The sequence below is a fragment of the Crocodylus porosus genome, unplaced genomic scaffold, assembly GCF_001723895.1.
Source record: "Crocodylus porosus isolate Cpor-Errol unplaced genomic scaffold, CroPor_comp1, whole genome shotgun sequence".
NCBI classification, from domain to species: Eukaryota; Metazoa; Chordata; order Crocodylia; family Crocodylidae; genus Crocodylus; species Crocodylus porosus.
Window position 1 is genome coordinate 30,025,343 of NW_017728949.1, and position 18,731 is coordinate 30,044,073.

Genomic DNA, 18,731 nt, shown 5'->3' on the forward strand with positions numbered 1-18,731 from the left:
CTGGATGTGCATATAACTACAGCCATCCAGGCACTGCTCGTCTGAACTCAGTCTGGCCTTTGGATTTTGTCTCAGTGGTCTAAAGAGGGGATGGAAAGTCTGGACAACTTTCACCTCCGCTCCTCTATGGTCCTGCCCAGGCATACATGTTGAAGGTACTGGTGACCTCTCACATTTACACCATTATGCAGAAGGATCAATGGTTGACTACTAATAATGCAGGGAAGGACATGTCAGATGGTTGATTTGTTAACTGCAGTTAATACATCTTTGACGTAGTATCAAATTCATGGTACAAGCAAGAAGCAGGAACACAGGTCCTTGAGAAAAACTCTAGTTGTTTTGTATAAGACCCAAATTAATTTGCACAGTTCAGAACACATAGTCCAAATGTTAACTTTTTAAATGAAAATCTAAATCATGAACTTAAAAAGCCAGCCAAACAGAACTTTCAGCTATAACTGTAGGTAATCTTAAGTAGGCTATCATATGGTTTAACTCCTCCAGTTATCCCCTGTGGCAGGAGAATTTTGCTAGGACTTTTTTTTTAAAATGAAGTTTATAAATGTCTCTGCCTTCTGCAGACCATGTTGGAGTTCCTGTCTTAGTACTAAGTGTGCTGTCTCCTAGTGAGAGAATGATAGAAAAAAAGATAATACTCACAGGGCTACCAGGAATACCACGTTCTCCTTTTACTCCCTGGGGACCAGGTGGGCCCTAAAGTACATGAAAGAGACATTTTAATACAGTATAGAATTAGCCAATAAGAAATGAGAAGCATTAATATGTTGTGTATTTCAAACACTTGTTTGATCTAAAGGCTGAAAGAACTGGAAGCTGTATTAAGACTGAAGTATTAGTAGAAGTAGGATAGCAATTAATACTTACTGGTGCACCAGGGCCTCCGTGTGGGCCTGCAACTCCAGGGGGACCATTCTCACCTCGTAGACCCGGAAGGCCTCTCTCTCCTTTTCCACCAGGTTCCCCATTTTGTCCCTTTATTAAAATGAAAAATTAACTATTCTAAATATAATTTAATTAAAAGCATGATAGGACTGAGCTGACTATTACTAGAGGGATCCTGTTGCTTGGTTGAAATGCAAGCTCAAAAGATGTAGTCCTAATGAAGGCAATGGAAGATATAAAACTGACATTAGTGAGATCAGAATCAGAACCCACATATTTCTGTTTTAGGAACAGAAATCTAATTTGAAATTTTACTCTGATGGAGAGAAACTCCAGAAAGATCTCATCAATCTAAGTGAGTGGACAAACAAATGGTAGATGAATTTCAACGTTGACAAGTGCAAGGTAATATATATGAAGAAAAATAACCTCAACTATGTATATACAGTACGGGGTTCTGAACTGGCTGTTATGACTCAGGAAAGAGAGTTTGGTTTCATTGTGGATAGTTCTCTGAAAACATCAGCTCAATGTGCCTCAGTGACCAAAAAAGCCAATACAAATGACCTAAAATTAAACAATGAGTTTCAATTTTTTTTCCTATTCTTACTTACAGGAGCTCCAGGGAATCCAGCAGGCCCTGGGGAACCTTGTTCTCCTCGGTCACCCTGAAGAAAATGAACAAAGGGAAAAATGATAAAAACAGTTTTTATGCCTAATATATGAAGACACTACAGTGAATAGGCTCATTTTTCTCTGGCAGGCCAGTAGTTGAAATAAAATGTGAATATGGCTTTTGAAACTGTATGTTTTCAAACTGGTTTATTATGTCAAATGTGTTAATCATCAATAACATGTCAGGTCCTGATTTTTATTGAGTCATTCCATGGAGTTTGTCTGATATAAGTGTGTGATTGGAATCTGGCTCATTTTATTAATATGAAATGTAAACATACAGAGAGCTAGTTAGCCTATGTTAATCTAAGTTGGGCAGAAGGCTAACTCATTCATAAAGAGACTAGAGACTAACTCATTCAGAAATATGTAAGCTTCCATAGGCAACAACATACTTTATCAGATGCTATGAATGGATTGGCTACCCCTGCTCTCTGTAAGTCCATTCATAACATATAAATAGGATGTATCTTATTAAAGCTTATATTTTTCTGAGAGAGTTATTTTTTAGGGCATCCTGCCTTGCTTTCTCTTGGAGTACAGAAATGGATATATTTCCAACTGGTTATTTAATTCTAAAAATAAACAGATAAAAGACAGAAAAAATAAAAATCACTCCACTTAAATTAATGGCTCAAAAACGTCAAGGTTTAGTTTTGGTCTTGTGATATTTTCAAATGCATGGGAAATGGGTAGAAACATTGTGTCACTACCTTTACAACCATTCTTATATCTTTGGTAGTATTAAAAACAAGTGGTGGGACTCTCGGAAGTTCTGAGCAACTGAAAATAGCAGTTAAGCCTGCATGCAGCTGCCAGCACTTAAAACCTTTGGAAATAAAGCCAAATACATTGATATAATCTACAGTAGGTTGGACAAAAGGACTGCCACTTACAGGACCCCCACGGGCACCAGGAAGACCAGGGGGGCCATGTGGTCCAATATCACCCTGAAAGAAAAGAATGAAGTTTATTTCAGAGTTCTTCTTCTAACTCATTAGACAATTTCAGACCTACATATGCACAACACCTTATTCAAACACACTTTTTTGTTATACATTACCTTTTCTCCAGGTGGGCCAGATGGACCAGGAGGTCCAATGGGACCTGCAGGACCCTAAATAATTAGAAAACAATGCTTTAGTATTTAGCAGTATTATTTTTATGATCAATAGAACTTGAATTTCAGTCTCAGTATAAGCATGGTTCTGCAGCTACTTAAATAATAGAAAGTCTATAAATGTCAATGTATTGTTTTGCCCCTATTTATCAAGTTGGCATTTTGATGGATTTGATTGATCTTTGATTAATGTACATTGACTTTACTGTGCCACTATCTAAGGCCTAATGGAATTCCCATAGAAGTCAGTGGGAGTCTTTCCACTGGCACACAAAGGCAGTCATACATTTATATAACTTTACACCCATTCTCCCATTAATTGGTTTATACACCAGTTAGTTGATCTATTTCTTCAAAGAGAATTTCTGAATGTCCAAATCATTATTTTATTCATTTATTGACCTGCATGTCAACATTTTCTAACAGTTCAGTTACCATCTCATGGCTGTATAATACTTGATCCAATTCTATATCCCTCAAATAAGAGGAGAGGAGTAAGGGCAGATACATAAAAGGAATATAGTTCCATTTAGAAGGGATGTAGACACCTAAATCTAAAAATATGATTTGTAAAAATATCCATTCATCAGCTAAACCTAGTGACTCTGAAAATATTTAGGTACCTTCAGTTTTGGCTTTAAAAGGCATTTAAGCTGTGTTTCTGAAAACACCCAGAAGTACTTCATTCTTTACAAGCCTAGGGAATAACTCAGTGGTCATATCATGCATAGGCTTCATCAGGATGCACACAACAGGTATTTCTCTGCTGGTTTCACTTGGGATGCTTATTCCAGTATGTGTTCTCAGAGCATTTCTACCATATCAAGCTGCACTATACATTATGTATAAATGTGGCAGCAATAGCCACTTCTCTCCAAAGGGTGGTGATGGTTTGGGTTCTCCCTTACTTCTGTAAGTAGCTCAGTATTAAGAGTTTCATCTAAGATGTGAGTATCCCATGTTCAGTTCCCTCTTCTGCTGTTTCTACACATATGGAATAAATAAATGCTTGCAGAAAAAGAGCACAACACTCTAGTGTAATGGCATTTATATTATATTCCGTTGGGGACAGAAGTCCTGGTTTACTGGTGCAGCTCTAGAAATTACTAAATTATGCAATTACTTTCATGATCAAATAGTCCTTTGAGTAGGAACTGGGATCTAGGACTTCCCTCTCTCAGGTAAGTGTCATAACAACTGGGTTTCAATGCTGTTCTAACCTTTTCTCTTTCTAGTTTATGGAATCCTGTATTTTTATGCTAATGTAGCCTGGGAGCCCGGCACACAAAGTAGAACAGTACTAACAAAAGAGGTGGAGAGTGGCCTCTACTCCACTCTAGAATAGCTTATAGTGAGGAGATTAGGATACTTTCCTGGAAAGTAGGAGATGTTGATCCTTTTAGGGTAGTGGATGGCACCAGATCTGATGTCCCTCATGTAGTAAGTGCTTCAAAAATTAAGCTAATGAAGTTGCTCTGGATACAATAGAATTTGGTGTTTCATATCATAAAGTGATATGAATTCACTAAAAGTATGCTTATAGTGTAAATGGATATTAAGCAGCTGTTGAAATTAAGTCAATTAAGTCTCTGATGCCAGCTGACTTCCTGCTTCTTGGGCAGGGAGCTGGAGTCGATGATCTTGCAAGGTCCCATCCAGCCTAATGTCTGTGAAATCTATGACATCATCTGTAGCTTGAAAGGTTCTACTCACTCTCACTCCATCTTTACCAGGTAAGCCATCACCGCCTCTTCCACCAGGCTCTCCCTGTCAAACATATGGCAAAAGGGATCAATACATTTACTGAGAAAGACACCACAAGAATACTGTAATAACTGGTGTTTTTAACTAAAGTTATACAAATTTGGCTTTCAGTATAACATTCTACAGTGATACAGGGTCAGACACAGAACTCGAGGGCAAAATTCTGTATATAATAAGGTGAGTCTAAACAAGACATTTATTGTGCAGTTGGCTAATTAATGGTGCAGTCAACATCTCATGTCTACATGTGCGCAGCTATTATGCTACAGTAAACTAATTTACTCTGCAGTGGGATAGTACTTGTAAATGCAAATACTGTCCTGGTGTGGAGTAAAAAAACTCCCCAGCAGCACATGTTTAGATGTTGCCCAGGCTGGCTGGGGCATAAGATTGCTTCAGTGCGAGAGCTGTCTGCTGGCTAGCCCTACACTAAAGCACCCTTGGGCCCCAGCCAGCCACCCTGCAGTATGCTGAGTCAAGAAAGTAGCCCTGTCTTGGCAGACTGACCCCTGAGGCCTCCTCCTGGCTTATAATGCTGTAATCCTGGGTGCACGTGCAGATGCGTGCATGGAAGCAAGAAGCTCCAGAGTTTATTGCTGTGCACTAATAGGCACATGTAGACTAGGGGTGTGTGAAGTGGGCCCTATTCGATTTAGATTTAGATTCAGCCTGAGTCAGGGACAGTGATTTGATTCGCTGATCCAGATCACTGTCCCTGATTCGATTCCACCAAATCTGATTCTGAAGGTTCGGTGCTGATTTGGAGGATCAGCAATTTGGACATAGACACAGCTTTAAAACTTTTTTCTACATACCTTGAGGTAGCAGGCATAGCTTGTGATCACTGCAATGCTGGGGCACATAGAGCATCCCACAGGAGTGCGGGAGGCCCCTTCATGTGCTCAGAGGTGAACCCAGAAGTGGACCGGAAGTACTTCTGGTCCACTTTCGGGTCTGCCGGGGAGCATGCTGGGGGGCCCCCTCATGCCCTCCTGGCTCAGCGATTGGCTGCAGCGGGAACTCGGGTACTCCCCCAGACTCAACAGGCACCAGTCACTGAGCTGGGGAAATGCTGGTGGGGGGGGGAGAGGGGCAGCGTGCTTGTCGGTGGACCCAGAAGTGGACTGGAAGTGCTTCTGGTTCACTTCCGGGTCTGCTGCTGAGCATGCTGGGGAGACCCCATGTTCTTGTGGGACACTCTTTGCTCCCCAGCATTGCAGCGCTCATGAGTCCCTACTACCTAGAGGTATGTAGAGAAAACATTGAAAACTGTCTCTATTTCCAAATCTTTGAATCTATCCGAATTTTTCCAAATCGATTTGGAGGGTTCTGATTTGATTTGGAGTGATTAAAGGGTCCTCTGATTTGATTTGGATTTGGAGATTTGGCCACTGAATAGGGCTGAATCTCTGCCAAATTGAATCAGGGACTGAAGCTTCACACAACTCTAATGTAGACACATCCAGAGTATGTGGACTAATTTAGAAAAGCATAGTTAGCACTATATCTTTACAAGCTGTAGTCTTTTTCAAATCTATATCTTGATTTTTAGAGAAAAAAACCCTGACCTTTAGAAGCATTAAAAGGAATTGCAGATGAGCATCAAGTATGTCATTTAGCTAAAAGTGAAATGCATAACAACTAAGCATTTTTTCTTTGTGTGGACTAATGCCACAGCATAGACTGAGATGAAAATCATTGCTACCTTTTCTCCTCTGGGTCCAGCACTGCCACCAGGTCCTCTCTCCCCTGGCATTCCCTGTAGGCCAGGAGGTCCTAGACCACCAGGGGGGCCTGGAAGACCTTGAGGACCCTGAATGTACAAAGGGAAAGTAAAAAAAGAAGATCAACTTTGACTACATCAGAATGATGCACATCACAAAGTAAAAAATTTGAATAATGTGTAGGTACCTTGGAACCTTCTGGACCCTGTGGACCTATTCCACCTCTAGCTCCAGGGCTCCCTGGAGGACCTTGTGCACCACGTTCACCTGGGATGCCATTTTCACCCTGTGATTAAAAAATAACTATTCCTGCTTTGTCTCCAATGTTTGTCTTGAACTTGCCTTATGATTTAGCATTTATTATCTCATTTATATGTTTCATGATGAAAATGTTGTAGTAATACTTACCTTAACGCCTTGGGGTCCAGGGCCTCCAGGTTCACCTTTTATTCCCTGTTTAAAATGAAACATAAATTAACTACAAATGTATAAGTTTTGGTGCTACCCCTGAAAATGATAAAATAGAATTTGAAGCACCATGATGTTGACTGACCCCTGTTAAGGAGTAAGTAGCATGGGCTAAAAATGCTAAATGTAGAACTTCTTAGAGAGTGGAGCAGAAATAGTGTCAAAATATCATGCTTTCACAGGTTTAAGCATTTGGATTTTAGCTCTGTTTTCAGGGGGTTATCTCTGTGGGTAGAAAAGGGAAATTAGGCAATTGAATCAGCACTAATAGTGCAGATATACTAACAGCATGACAGCGATTTAAAACTTAAGCTACTAAAACATTTATTAGGTTTTGAAGGAAGAAGACTTAAGAATAAAATTATTGCCTGCATCATGATGGCTGTATTAGCAGTATTATCTTTGCATCCTTCCAACTCCACCTCTACTCTACTGATTCTGGTGGGGGTTGGCCAATGGTTTCATTCTGAGCATGGGTTCTTGATCTGCTGTCCTCATCCATTTCCTGGTACTAGCAACCCATCAGCAGGGCAGACCCTACAAGGAGAGGCTACGGGACCTAAACCTGTTCAGCCTTCACAAGAGAAGGCTGAGAGGGGATATGGTGGCTATCTATAAACTCACCGGGGGGCACCAGAGGGGAATGGGAGAAACCCCGTTCCCCCAAGCACCTCCCAGAGTAACAAGGAATAATGGCCATAAGTTGTTTGAATGTAGGTTCAAGCTGGACATCAGAAGGCACTACTTCACAGTCAGGGCAACTAGGATCTGGAATCGACTTCCAAGGGAAGTGGTGCTGGCTCCTACCTTGGGGGTCTTTAAAAGGAGGCTTGATAATAACCTAACTGAGGTCATATGACCCCACAATTCACTCCTGCCCAGGGCAGGGGGTCAGACTTGATGATCTACTTAAGTCCCTTACAATCCTACAGCTATGAAACTATGACACAATGAATCATCCCCTCTGCGCTGATGCATGAAGGAGCCTGACATAGATTACAGCTTTGCAAGACACATGCTTACTGGCTTGCTGAATCTCAAAAGGGAGCCTCTTAGGAATTGCTCCTCCTTGGGCTTGTCTACATGTGAAATTAATATATTCAGGGGTGACTGAATATATTCTGGCTTAATTTGAGCAGGAATAAACTAAACCTGATGTTATTGTTTACACGTGCATTTAAGTGCAGTAATATAGTGCAGTTCTAGATACCACTTGTAGCTGATGGGACAGTCCATCAGCACAGTACATTAGTCTGCTGAATCCTAATTGCCATGCACATGTAGACAATGATGCTTTACTGTGCAGCAAATTAGTCTGTTGTGCAGAACTCCTCTCGTGTAAATGTACCCATGTATTTTTCTTCTGATTTTCCTTTCTTTCTGAAAAAAGAACACCAACTTACTGCTTCTCCAGGTTTTCCACTCTCTCCAGCTAATCCTGGGTTACCTGGCAATCCCTATATAAAGGAAAGATACCACTTCAATTATTAAAATATATATAAATAATTATTTATCTAGACAAACTTAGCTATATGTTGTAATATTTCATGAAGATATGTGAAAAAAAAAATTAGATCAGGGATTTTCAACCAGTGTTTTGTAGAGTTCTGGGGTGCCGTGCAATGATGGCACTGGTAAGTGTTAGAGGTGTGCAAAATGGGCTCTATCTGATTCAGATTCAGCCTGAATTGAATACAGAGATTTGATTAGCTGATTCAGATCACTGTCTTTGATTTGATTTGGCTGAATCCAAATCTGAAAATTGGAAACTGATTCAGAGAATCAGCAATTCGGACATAGACACAGTTTTAAAAGTTCTTTTTTTATATGTACCTTGAGATAGCAGGCGCAGCTCATGATCACTGCAATGCTGGGGCAGATACAATGTCCCACAACAGCATGGGGGGTCGCCCCACGTGCTAGGCGGTGAACCTGGAAGTCGATTGGAAGTACTTCTGGTCCACTTCCAGGTCTACCAGAGAGTGTGCAGGGGGCCCCTTTGTACCCCCCAGCTTGGAGATTGGCTGCAGGGAGACCCCAGGTGCCCCCCCAGACCCAGAAGACACCAGTCATGAAGCCAGGGGGATGTGGGGGCCCCCCTGTGTGTGCCCCCCAGTGGACCTGGAAGTGAACCGGAAGTGCTTTTGGTCCACTTCCAGGTCTGCTGCTGAGCATACTGGGGAGCCCCCCATGCTCCTCTGGGACACTCCATGCTCTCCAGCACTGCAGCACTCATGAGCCCCTACTACCTAGAGGTATGCAGAAAAAACATATAAAGTTGTCTTTATGTCTGAATCACTGAATCTTTCTAAATCTCCCCGAATCGATTCTCAGGATTCCGATCTGATTTGGAGAGATTAAAGGGTCCTTTGATTCCATTCTGATTCAGAGATTCAGGCACCAAATCAGGCCAAATCTCTGCTGAATTGAATCGGGGACCAAAGCTTCGCATAGGCCTAGTAAGTGTACAAATACCTACACATACATACTCCACAAGAGAAACCCAAAGATTTCAAATAGAAGTCCATACTGTCAAAAAGATTTTTACCTGTTGACCTATTAAAAATGTTTTTTCCAGTCATATTATTGTTTACAAATTATTATAAATAAATACGTTTTTTTAAATGCTGTGCTGCTAAATTCAGAAAAGCTGTGGAGGGGTGCTCTGAGTTGAAAGAGGTTGAGAAACACTTACCTAGAGAACTTACAGAAATGAATCTATTCTAGTCAAGGTTTTCCAAGATAAATTATTTATTCTTTAAAATCACAGAAAAAAATGTTGATACAAAAATGTGGAAATATTTCAGTACTTGAATGCTGTGTTGTATAAAGTAATAAGTTCTAACTAGATATCTAGCTATCCAGATTATTTTTAGAGATTCCTCAAGCATCTTGCTTAGTAATATTATAATTGCTGCATAACTTATTAAATGAGTCAATCACTCACATTTAAAAATATGATGAAATAAGATCTACTGAAAATATTTATTTCCTTTTTTATTAGTTTGTTTTAAAATGTTATACTGGAAGGAATAAAAGAAGAATGAACAATACCTGTAAGCCAGGTGGGCCCATAGTTCCTGGTTCTCCCCTTTCTCCAGGACTACCCTGGAAAGAGAGAAGCCATACAATTCTTCAACATCATTCTGTACATAAAGGATTGGCTTAAACAATCTACGTATACTCTAAAACACAAACTGTTAGGGAAAAAAGGAAAACAGGAAGATGAACCATTAGTGTTTTGTTACAGGTATCAGGTTTTGTTATATCTGTCATGACCTTCTGATCTTAGAGATTTGACTTGCAGAAATATACAAGTCAAGTATTTTTATATAAATAAGGATGAAACACATACTGGTTATATTTTATAGAAATGATTTTAAAAAATACTAAGGCTCCTAATTGTTTATAAATACTATGTTGTCTTTTATTTTTGAGTATCTTCTAAATATGCAAAACTGTTCCAGTGACTCAGAGGGCATGGAGGAACAGATCATATAATGATACTCTTTGGGCTCCCCTGGGTACTATGATAGTTCTGGGCTACCTGTGCTTCCACTACAGAAGCAGATTGATATTGGACTATGGCTAGGACAACTTCCATACAGAGAAGACAGGTAATCAAAGCCAGTCATGGCTGTCCTGCACTCCATAAGGCACATGCATTCTTGATCCTTAATGCCTTTTGGAGTTCATGCACATACTCTGGTCAGTGCCATCTCCTCTCTTATTATAAACAACAATTCCACAGAAAGAGTATTTCCTCAGATATACTGTTTCCAGACAAAGTAATGTATCAACTGTTCCAGATTTTTTTAATTTTGACACTCTATTTAGACACTACTTACAGGAGGTCCTGTGAGACCTGGTGGACCACCTTCACCATCCTTTCCAGGAAGACCCTACCAAAAACCAAAATTATACTGTGGTTATGGAGCAGTTCATTTTTTTTTAAAGGATGGAAAATGCAGAGGGCATTGTACAGTATTGCTAAAGAAAAGGTGATTAAAGAAACTGACCTGTGAGCCAGGGGGACCAGGAAGACCTCTTTCTCCATTTTTACCTGGAATGCCCTTGGAAAAAAAGAAGATGAACCATATTTAATGTGCAGGTTTAATATGGAGGCATCATATCTAGCATGACAGATTCCAAGAAATAGAGCCTAATCCTCAGCTAAATTAAATCAATGTCACATCGCTGAAATCTATAGAGCTACACTTAGGCTCATTAAGTTTATGTTTTTTTAAGTAAAAAAAATCACACTTACCTCACCACCCTTAGGACCTGGGAAACCCATCACACCTGGTTGACCTCGTGAACCTGGTTGGCCTGGAGGACCAACTCGACCAGATTCACCCTGATGACCCTAATAAAACAAAAGAAGTCAAAGCATGGGGAGATTTGATGATAACAACAATAACAGTGAAGTGTGAAAAGTCAATGACTGACTTAAAACACAAGTAAATTTTTCATTTTAAGCTTACTTTTATTACTTATTTGAATTGCAACAAATGGGAAATGGAATGGAATGGAAAAGTAATCTGTGCTTATTATAATGTTATTATAAGCAATAAGTTTTTGACACTGCTTTACAGTGAAAAGGATATAAAACAATATACTTATGGAGGGATCCTCATTGCTCAGTGCCCAGGCCACAATGTTATGTCATCTGGTCTGCGGGGCTCCCTATGGGTCTGGACCTTTGATAGTGGGGGCACAGTAGCACCACTCCCTTGCTGCCAAATTTCTAGACACATAGGGAGCCCTGCATACTTAACTGGGCACCTGATCCCAGTTTGCAGGGCTAGGCAGGGGCAATGCCAGGCTTCTGAGCCCAATACTGGCATACAGGGGCAGCACTGGGTTCCAGAGTGTGGGACTGTGAAGGGGCAGTACCAGGCTCCATGGACCCAATCCCTGTGTGCAGATAGGAGGGGTGGTGCCAAAGCCCTGGGATCAATCTCAGCATGAGGGAGTGGTGCTTGTGCCTCCAGGGCCAGATCCTGGTGCATGGGGCAGGGGGTTGGTGCTGCCAGGCCCCAGGGCCTGATCCTGGTGTGCAGAGCTCAAACCAGTCCATGGACCATCCTCTGCCACTCATTTGGCCCAAGGGGCCAAATGGGTGAGCACTACTGTGCATAACATGGCATAACATGGCTAATGAATCTGGTATATATGTGGGGTGTCAAGTTCACAGAACACACTTGCATAAGATTTGTGCAATGTACATACTGGAGGTCCTTGTTTGCCATCAGCTCCTGGGCTTCCTGGACTTCCAGTCAAACCCTGGATTAGAAGAAAAGAATATGTCCATTTTTACTTAAAAATAATAATGTTAAATTACATTCTGTGGAGAAATCTTTCCTTTCTGCTGGGTTAAATGGCCAGTTTCATAAGTCAAATTCAGGCCCAATTAAGAAAAAAAAATTCTAGGGTGGGACAAACGGATCAATAACTCATTTAATAGGAATTTAGCCCATCAATACCAGGAATAACAATTTGCTTTGGATATCTATATATAGGTATGTGTATCTATATATAGGTATCCAAAGCAAATTTTATATATATTAGTAGCCAAGACAAATTTTCACTCCTAGTATTGATGGGTTGAATTCACATATACACACACTCTAAAATTCTATTATTTCACACTTTTGAGGGGGAGGGAGAAGTATTTGTAGATAATAAAAGCAATATAACCATTTTCATTAAGTCCTGTAAGTAACTTTAGCCTTCAACTTCATTTTTTTAATCTACAAAGCTGTAATTTTTTTCTTGTTAACTATATGCATTAAGTTGATACCATTCATTTCAATAAAAACTTTCTTTCTGCCCAAAAAGTCTGTGCAAAAAATATGTCTGCTGACTTCTGAACTCAGAAATAGCTGTCATCTATAAAAAGCAATTCTCAATATAATATATTGAATATTACTGCTTTATATATCTAATGCCTTACAGTTTCTCTGAATGGCTTATTAAAGCCTGCCAAACAACACATTTTTACTGAGTTGCAAATACTAAAGGCTTTATAACAGGAAAAATGCATAAATAATACATTTTATATAAAATTAGAAAGACTATAACTAGACTATAAAGAAAATTCTGCCAGGGTAATTCATATAGAAACAAATCCTATGAAACATGACATATCCTGAGCACTTTGGAGTCTCCTGAATTCTATGGATTTAACTCTATGTAAACTTCCAACATAAACTGAAGGAATGCTCTGTGAAGGGGCCATATTAATGCTAGTTAATCAGTCACTGACCAAGTATAGAAATCATAGAAATTGTAGAGAAGCAGGGCTGGAAGGGACCGCTGAGCTAAGTACAGACAGTCAAAAAGCCCAAGGCTGAATCAGTTCAGTTTCTGCAGGCTAGTCTAAGCTGTGTATATAGAACCAATAGGCAAGTGAACAGACATTCACTTTTGATTCTGGAAATGTAGCCATGTGTCTGCAGTGGCCCAGGCCAGAAGTTGGGGGCTGCTAGAGCACGCATCTCTGCTTGGTGGAGCAGAAAACTTGGGCCAAGGTTAGACTGCCCACCCTGCTTGGAGTGACAGGGGTTGCGGGGGTGGTATGAAACATCCTGAAATGCTGGGGGATTGTGAGATAACTTAAATCTGGAGGGGAAGTTCAATAAACTGATTTAACTTAAATCAGTTACATCTGATGGTACTTCTACCCAGGCTGATCTTAAACTGGTTTTGGTCATTTTGAAAGTGGTTTATGTGCACTGAACTTCTGTTGTGCTACAGTTTGGAATCAGTTTCCAATCACTAATATTAGTTTATGTGTCATTTTTGTCCCTAGCCCTGGAGCTCATCTACTTCAACCCCTGCCTGAGGCTGGATCATCCCTATCCAAACCATTATATGCAAATCCATAATCTAAACTCTTCATAAGACTTTCAGAAACCCAAACAACACAAGATATAGCACCCTGTCCTCCCAAAGGTAAATCAGGGGAACCATGGCAGCCAAGAACATGTTTATTTGGAAGGAGCTGGTAACTGCTTTGGAGCCTACTGCTCGTCTAGGCATGCAATACTTAGTTACAGGCACTCCCTGTGCACAGATTGTGCAGTGAAGAGAAAGATAATCATTCCATTTATTTGGAGTAATTGAAAATATATTAAAATCATTTAAGAGTTAACTGAAATTATCTCTAGGTGACTTGATAACTGCCTACAAGTATGTCAGGAGTGAGCATTGAGATCTAGAGGAGCAACTCTTTAGGAAGGCACCTCAGGGGAGGATGAGGACCTATGGGAATAAGCTAAAGGAGGGTAAATTCAGGCAAGATATAAGAAAGAGCTTTTTCTCTGTAAGGGTCACCAGAATCTGGAACACACTCCCAGCAGAGAGTTCTCCTTAGAGTTGTTCAAGATTAGGTGTACAGGCACTTTGTTGAGCTCGTCTGAGCCCAATAACTTCGTGTCCATGGCAGGGGACCAGACCTGATGATCTTACATGTCCCTTCTGGTTCTATGATTCTATGAAATTAAGACTGGTGGTGGGCAAACACTATACAATTTAGGGTTACCCGAACAACAATTTTTAATCTTTATGCAATTTTTTCTGGCTGCTTACAGCTGCTAAAAACCAAACAGACAACACTTTAAACTCAGTGTATTCCCATGCTGAGGCCAGCAGATGCGCAAAAGAGGCATTGAGTTAGTTGGACCCAGTTCACCTAACGTCTGTATTTGGGTGTTTTAGTGGGGCTTTTTTGGTACTTTTATTTAATAGCTGATTCAATCAGCTATTAGATACAAGTGCCAAAAGCTCTGCCGAAGCTCCCAAATTTATGCAGATGCTGTAGAGTTGGGTCAAACTAATGTGTTGCTTCTTCTGGTAAAGCACAGGGCTTTTTATTTAACATTCGTTAGCAGCCTCTGTTACTTAATTTTCTTTGGCTTGAAAAGCTGAATTAGAAAGTTTATTAAAAATGACCTTGTTTAAGGGGTTTCTACAAGTATCTTTCATCCAAAAGCTTGTCTAAATTTATTCCAGCCATGAAGTAGGTTCAATAAAAGATATCACCCCCCCCCCAAAAATAATCCTTGTTTCTCGCATTCTTAAATGTAACGTGGAAATCCAGAGGCACATGCAATTGATTTTTAAAGACAAAAAATACATAGTCACAGTTAGCGGTATTCACAAAAAGTAATTATTACTGGCATTTCAAATTTGGTTGCAGAACCATCACACCAATTTCTAATAAAGTACAGCTTATCTTAACTCTAGACATAAAGAACTGATCTTACTCTAAGTCCTGGAGGACCTGGGTTACCATCTTGTCCACGGTCTCCTTGAGGTCCTGGTGAGCCTGGAAATCCTGGACCACCACGTTCACCAGGGGGACCCTTAATTGATTTGGAAAAATATATTATGGAACTACAGTACGTAAAAAAAAATAATTTAAACTCTTGTCATCATCACAATAATCATCATGGATTGTACAAAATACAATTGGCACTATATGAAAAGAACATATGTACCTTTTCACCTGGAAGTCCATTACTACCGGGTAGGCCACGGAAACCTGGGGAACCCTACCAGAAAAGAATGCAGATGTTTTAATGTCGCTCATAATGCATAACATCAACCCAGGTTAATAGCAACAGTACAAAATTATGGGTTGTTGAAGAAATAAGTGTAGATTTCCTTTAAACCAAGTGGCTCCATATTTTTAAAAACTTTATAAAAACAAATTACTATGTTTCTCACCCAGCAGCATTTACTTATGCTCCAAAAAAAAGATTTAGTAAAAGAGATTAATGGAAATGATATGTCACTATTGTTGTAAAGACTCCAGGTAGCTTCCCCCCGCTGTTTATACTGTGCAATTTGAGTTTAATCCACTGCCCAATGAAGTCAATGGGAGTAATTCAATTGATTTCCATGGACATTGCATTTGATATTTTATATTTAAAATATTAAAATTTTTAAACAGAAAGCGTAAACCAGAAAAAGTTACTTAAAATACTTCCACTTCCTTGAAATAAGGCCCGCAGCCACATTGGTTTTAATGACATTAACTTGTATTTTCTGCTTTTTAAAGTATATTTTTCTTTTGGAGCCAACTCATGCTTGCAATATCCTTTTTATTTTTATGTTTATTATTATTTTTTTACTGTCCATCTCCATCGTTTTCTTACAATTTGCTCACATACTAAATTCAATTACCAGGCTAGCAAACATAAACAGAATCAATATTTGTTCGATTTGTTTTACTTAGGTATAGGAAATTAAAATGACTACAAAGTTATCACTCTTGCTTTTGCTTGAATAATTTAAAAAATAATTTACACACCCTTGCTATTAAAAACACTAGACTATAAAGGCTAAATAACTGGTGGCAGAATAATTAGCTAATGTTCCTGTGTATGGTTTAATTGACCCAACTTTATAGGATTCAAACTTTGTCATATTCATTTTAGAGTCTTTGTTATCTACTAGACTTCCATTTACTCTACAGAAAGTCATCTTCTACAAGTTGTAGGTAGATTAAGGTTCTATTTGCATTCTTTATTACATGTCATACTATATTTTCCTGTTTTCTACTGTTCTTTGTTCAGTGTCTTGGGTAGGAACATCACTATTTCCAAGATCAGTATCTAACTGACAATAAATTGTTATTTAAATTCATTTCAAATTAATGTTGACCCAAACTGTGCATTCCATGTCTCATTTGGGACTATATCATGGCTAGATATTTTCCAGTGTTTGGGGTATTCACTAATGGAAGTCTGATTCAGTATGGGTCTAGACTCAAATTTCCCTCTAAAATGGGGAGTCTGAATCCAAAGTTTTGGTATATGCCTAATCCTATTTTTCACAGGATTTATCTACTTAGCATAGTGATCTGTAGGAGCTTACCCTTTCTCCTGGTGTACCAGGTAAACCATTTGCCCCTGGCTCTCCATTAGTGCCTCTTTTGCCTTCTTCACCAGGGGGACCCTGAGATCCTGGAGAACCATTTTCACCCTAGTATCAAAACAAGAACAAGTGAAAGTATAATTAATGGAAGCAAAACTCCCATTGTGTTCAGTGGAAGTTTGGTCAGGGTTTAAGATAACAAGATTTGGCTTGTTAACATGAAGGCTAGAAAATATGAGGAAGTACTAAAACTTTAGAAAAGTTTTTAGAAAAATCACTTACACGCTCGCCTCTTGGGCCTGGCTCTCCTTTTCCACCATGCTTACCAGGTTCACCCTAAACAGAAAAAAATGCTACATAACACCAGAATATTGTAGTAAGGTTGCAACAATAATAACTTTCAGCTTTTTAAACGGGCAGCTTGCTTCCATGCTGTTTCTGTCTACTGTTTTTTACTGTCTTTTATAGAATGGTTGGAACTGTTTCTTCTGGCATCTTGAAACCAATAATGGTGGATGCCAGGAGGGTACTGAATAGGGGACAGAAATTGTAGATGTATCAGTTCAATGTGCTTGCTCTATAACATCCACTTTTGCCACTGTCACAGACAGGACACTGAGCTAGATGGACCATTGGTCTGATGTAGTATGGCACTTATTATGTTCTTACGTTATTGCAGAATAGCTAGGAGTGGATTCAAGTTACTGTCCAGACACAGTTGCCTCAAACCAGACATATATATGTATTTCAATACTTGTGATCATAAAATGGCAGATTTTGCCTTCCTTGTATTGAAATATGATACTATTATCAACATTTTAGTTTTATTATGCTTGGGTAAATAATTATAATATGCTAGGGCAAAAAAATGGCATAATAAATTCTAATATCTCAAAAAATGGGACATACTCAAAGGTATTTTAAATGGTAATAGAATAGCCTATGCCATGTCTTCCTGTCATGTACACTTGTACAATGCATATTGGAGACTTACCGGTGGGCCTTTTGCTCCAGGAATTCCATTAGTACCTGGGGGGCCAGGAGGACCACGAGCTCCGCTTAATCCAGGAGCACCAGGAATACCAGAAGGGCCCTGGATGGGAAGGAAGGAATCTTACATGAGCAAACTGTGGCTCCTGAATCAAAACTGAAACTCCACCAAAAACAGCAAATAATGAAAATGTGGTAGAATACTTACTACTTCACCTTTAGGACCTGGGCTTCCAGGTCTTCCAGCAAGGCCCTGGAAAGAATAAGAAATGATTATCCTTCTATCAAAAGGAATGCATAGCCCTTTGCAGACATGAGTGTACACAATATTTCCAAGCCCATTTGAGATATTTTTACTTACAGGAGGACCGACTGCTCCAATATGACCTTGGGGACCAGGTTCTCCTCTTGCTCCAGGGGGACCAGTTGACCCTGCGGGACCAGCAGGACCAGGCTCACCCTATGAGAAAGACAATGTAAGCATAAATTGAATGTAATCTAGTATTGTTCCAAGGGCTATCCTTAACAGAATATATTCATCTCTATACCTGTTTCTCCCTACATAAATTGTTGCTCAATCATGGCAAAACACTGACACTTATAACTCCCAAGTGCAAAAGGCCAAGTGGCTGGCATGGCAGGCTTTGGAGATATTGCTGGATAGAGAAACTGGTAAAATGTGTTACAGGCCTGAAGAACACAGGTGAGCACATACTCCATAATACACCATGGGGCATTATATCCGCTTTTTGCTGTATAGGCAGAATACTTGAAAATTGCACTGCTCTGTGCATGTCATTTCACAGCAGCTGATGAAATGAGCTTGGGCTCAGAAAAGCTTATGCTATATTCCTCTCTTATTTATTTAGTCTGTAAGGTGTAAATCTACCCTGCCTTCTGAGCGTTCCACTACCAGGTTGTCATAGCTCCATCTCATATTCCGCAGAAGAACAATGCTGTGATTTAACCCTTGTTACTTAAGACAAGAAATAGGAAAAGGAATATATTATTTGTATATTTAACATGGAGAAGCAGAGCCAGTCCAGAAAAGGAGGGATAAATAGTGGTTTCAGAACAGAAAAAGGATATTACAAGGAACTGTTAACAGGGTTTCATAGTTTGTAGGGTCGGAAGGGACCTGAGCAGATCATCTAGTCCGACCCCCTGCCATGGCAGGAAAGAATACTGGGGTCAAATGA

The 18,731-nt window shown here is 39.7% G+C and overlaps 1 protein-coding gene across 6 annotated transcripts in view; it reads right to left on the reverse strand.

Annotated features, from left to right (window-relative positions):
* COL3A1 (collagen type III alpha 1 chain) overlaps positions 1–18,731 on the reverse strand; it is a 75,012-nt gene that overhangs the window by 11,392 nt on the left and 44,889 nt on the right. For 2 of the 6 annotated variants that reach the window (XM_019553831.1, XM_019553835.1), the window contains 22 exons: positions 17,894–17,992; positions 17,741–17,785; positions 17,537–17,635; positions 16,825–16,878; positions 16,543–16,650; positions 15,162–15,215; positions 14,928–15,026; positions 11,890–11,943; positions 10,925–11,023; positions 10,677–10,730; positions 10,506–10,559; positions 9,712–9,765; positions 8,061–8,114; positions 6,598–6,642; positions 6,377–6,475; positions 6,171–6,278; positions 4,415–4,468; positions 2,645–2,698; positions 2,478–2,531; positions 1,521–1,574; positions 889–996; positions 664–717 (listed from right to left, as the gene is read on the reverse strand). In XM_019553831.1, coding sequence (XP_019409376.1) covers positions 664–717; positions 889–996; positions 1,521–1,574; positions 2,478–2,531; positions 2,645–2,698; positions 4,415–4,468; positions 6,171–6,278; positions 6,377–6,475; positions 6,598–6,642; positions 8,061–8,114; positions 9,712–9,765; positions 10,506–10,559; positions 10,677–10,730; positions 10,925–11,023; positions 11,890–11,943; positions 14,928–15,026; positions 15,162–15,215; positions 16,543–16,650; positions 16,825–16,878; positions 17,537–17,635; positions 17,741–17,785; positions 17,894–17,992 — 1,557 coding nt within the window. The remainder of the gene's footprint in view (positions 1–663; positions 718–888; positions 997–1,520; positions 1,575–2,477; positions 2,532–2,644; positions 2,699–4,414; positions 4,469–6,170; positions 6,279–6,376; positions 6,476–6,597; positions 6,643–8,060; positions 8,115–9,711; positions 9,766–10,505; positions 10,560–10,676; positions 10,731–10,924; positions 11,024–11,889; positions 11,944–14,927; positions 15,027–15,161; positions 15,216–16,542; positions 16,651–16,824; positions 16,879–17,536; positions 17,636–17,740; positions 17,786–17,893; positions 17,993–18,731) is intronic. The other 4 variants (XM_019553832.1, XM_019553833.1, XM_019553834.1 and 1 more) reach the window with 4 other exon arrangements.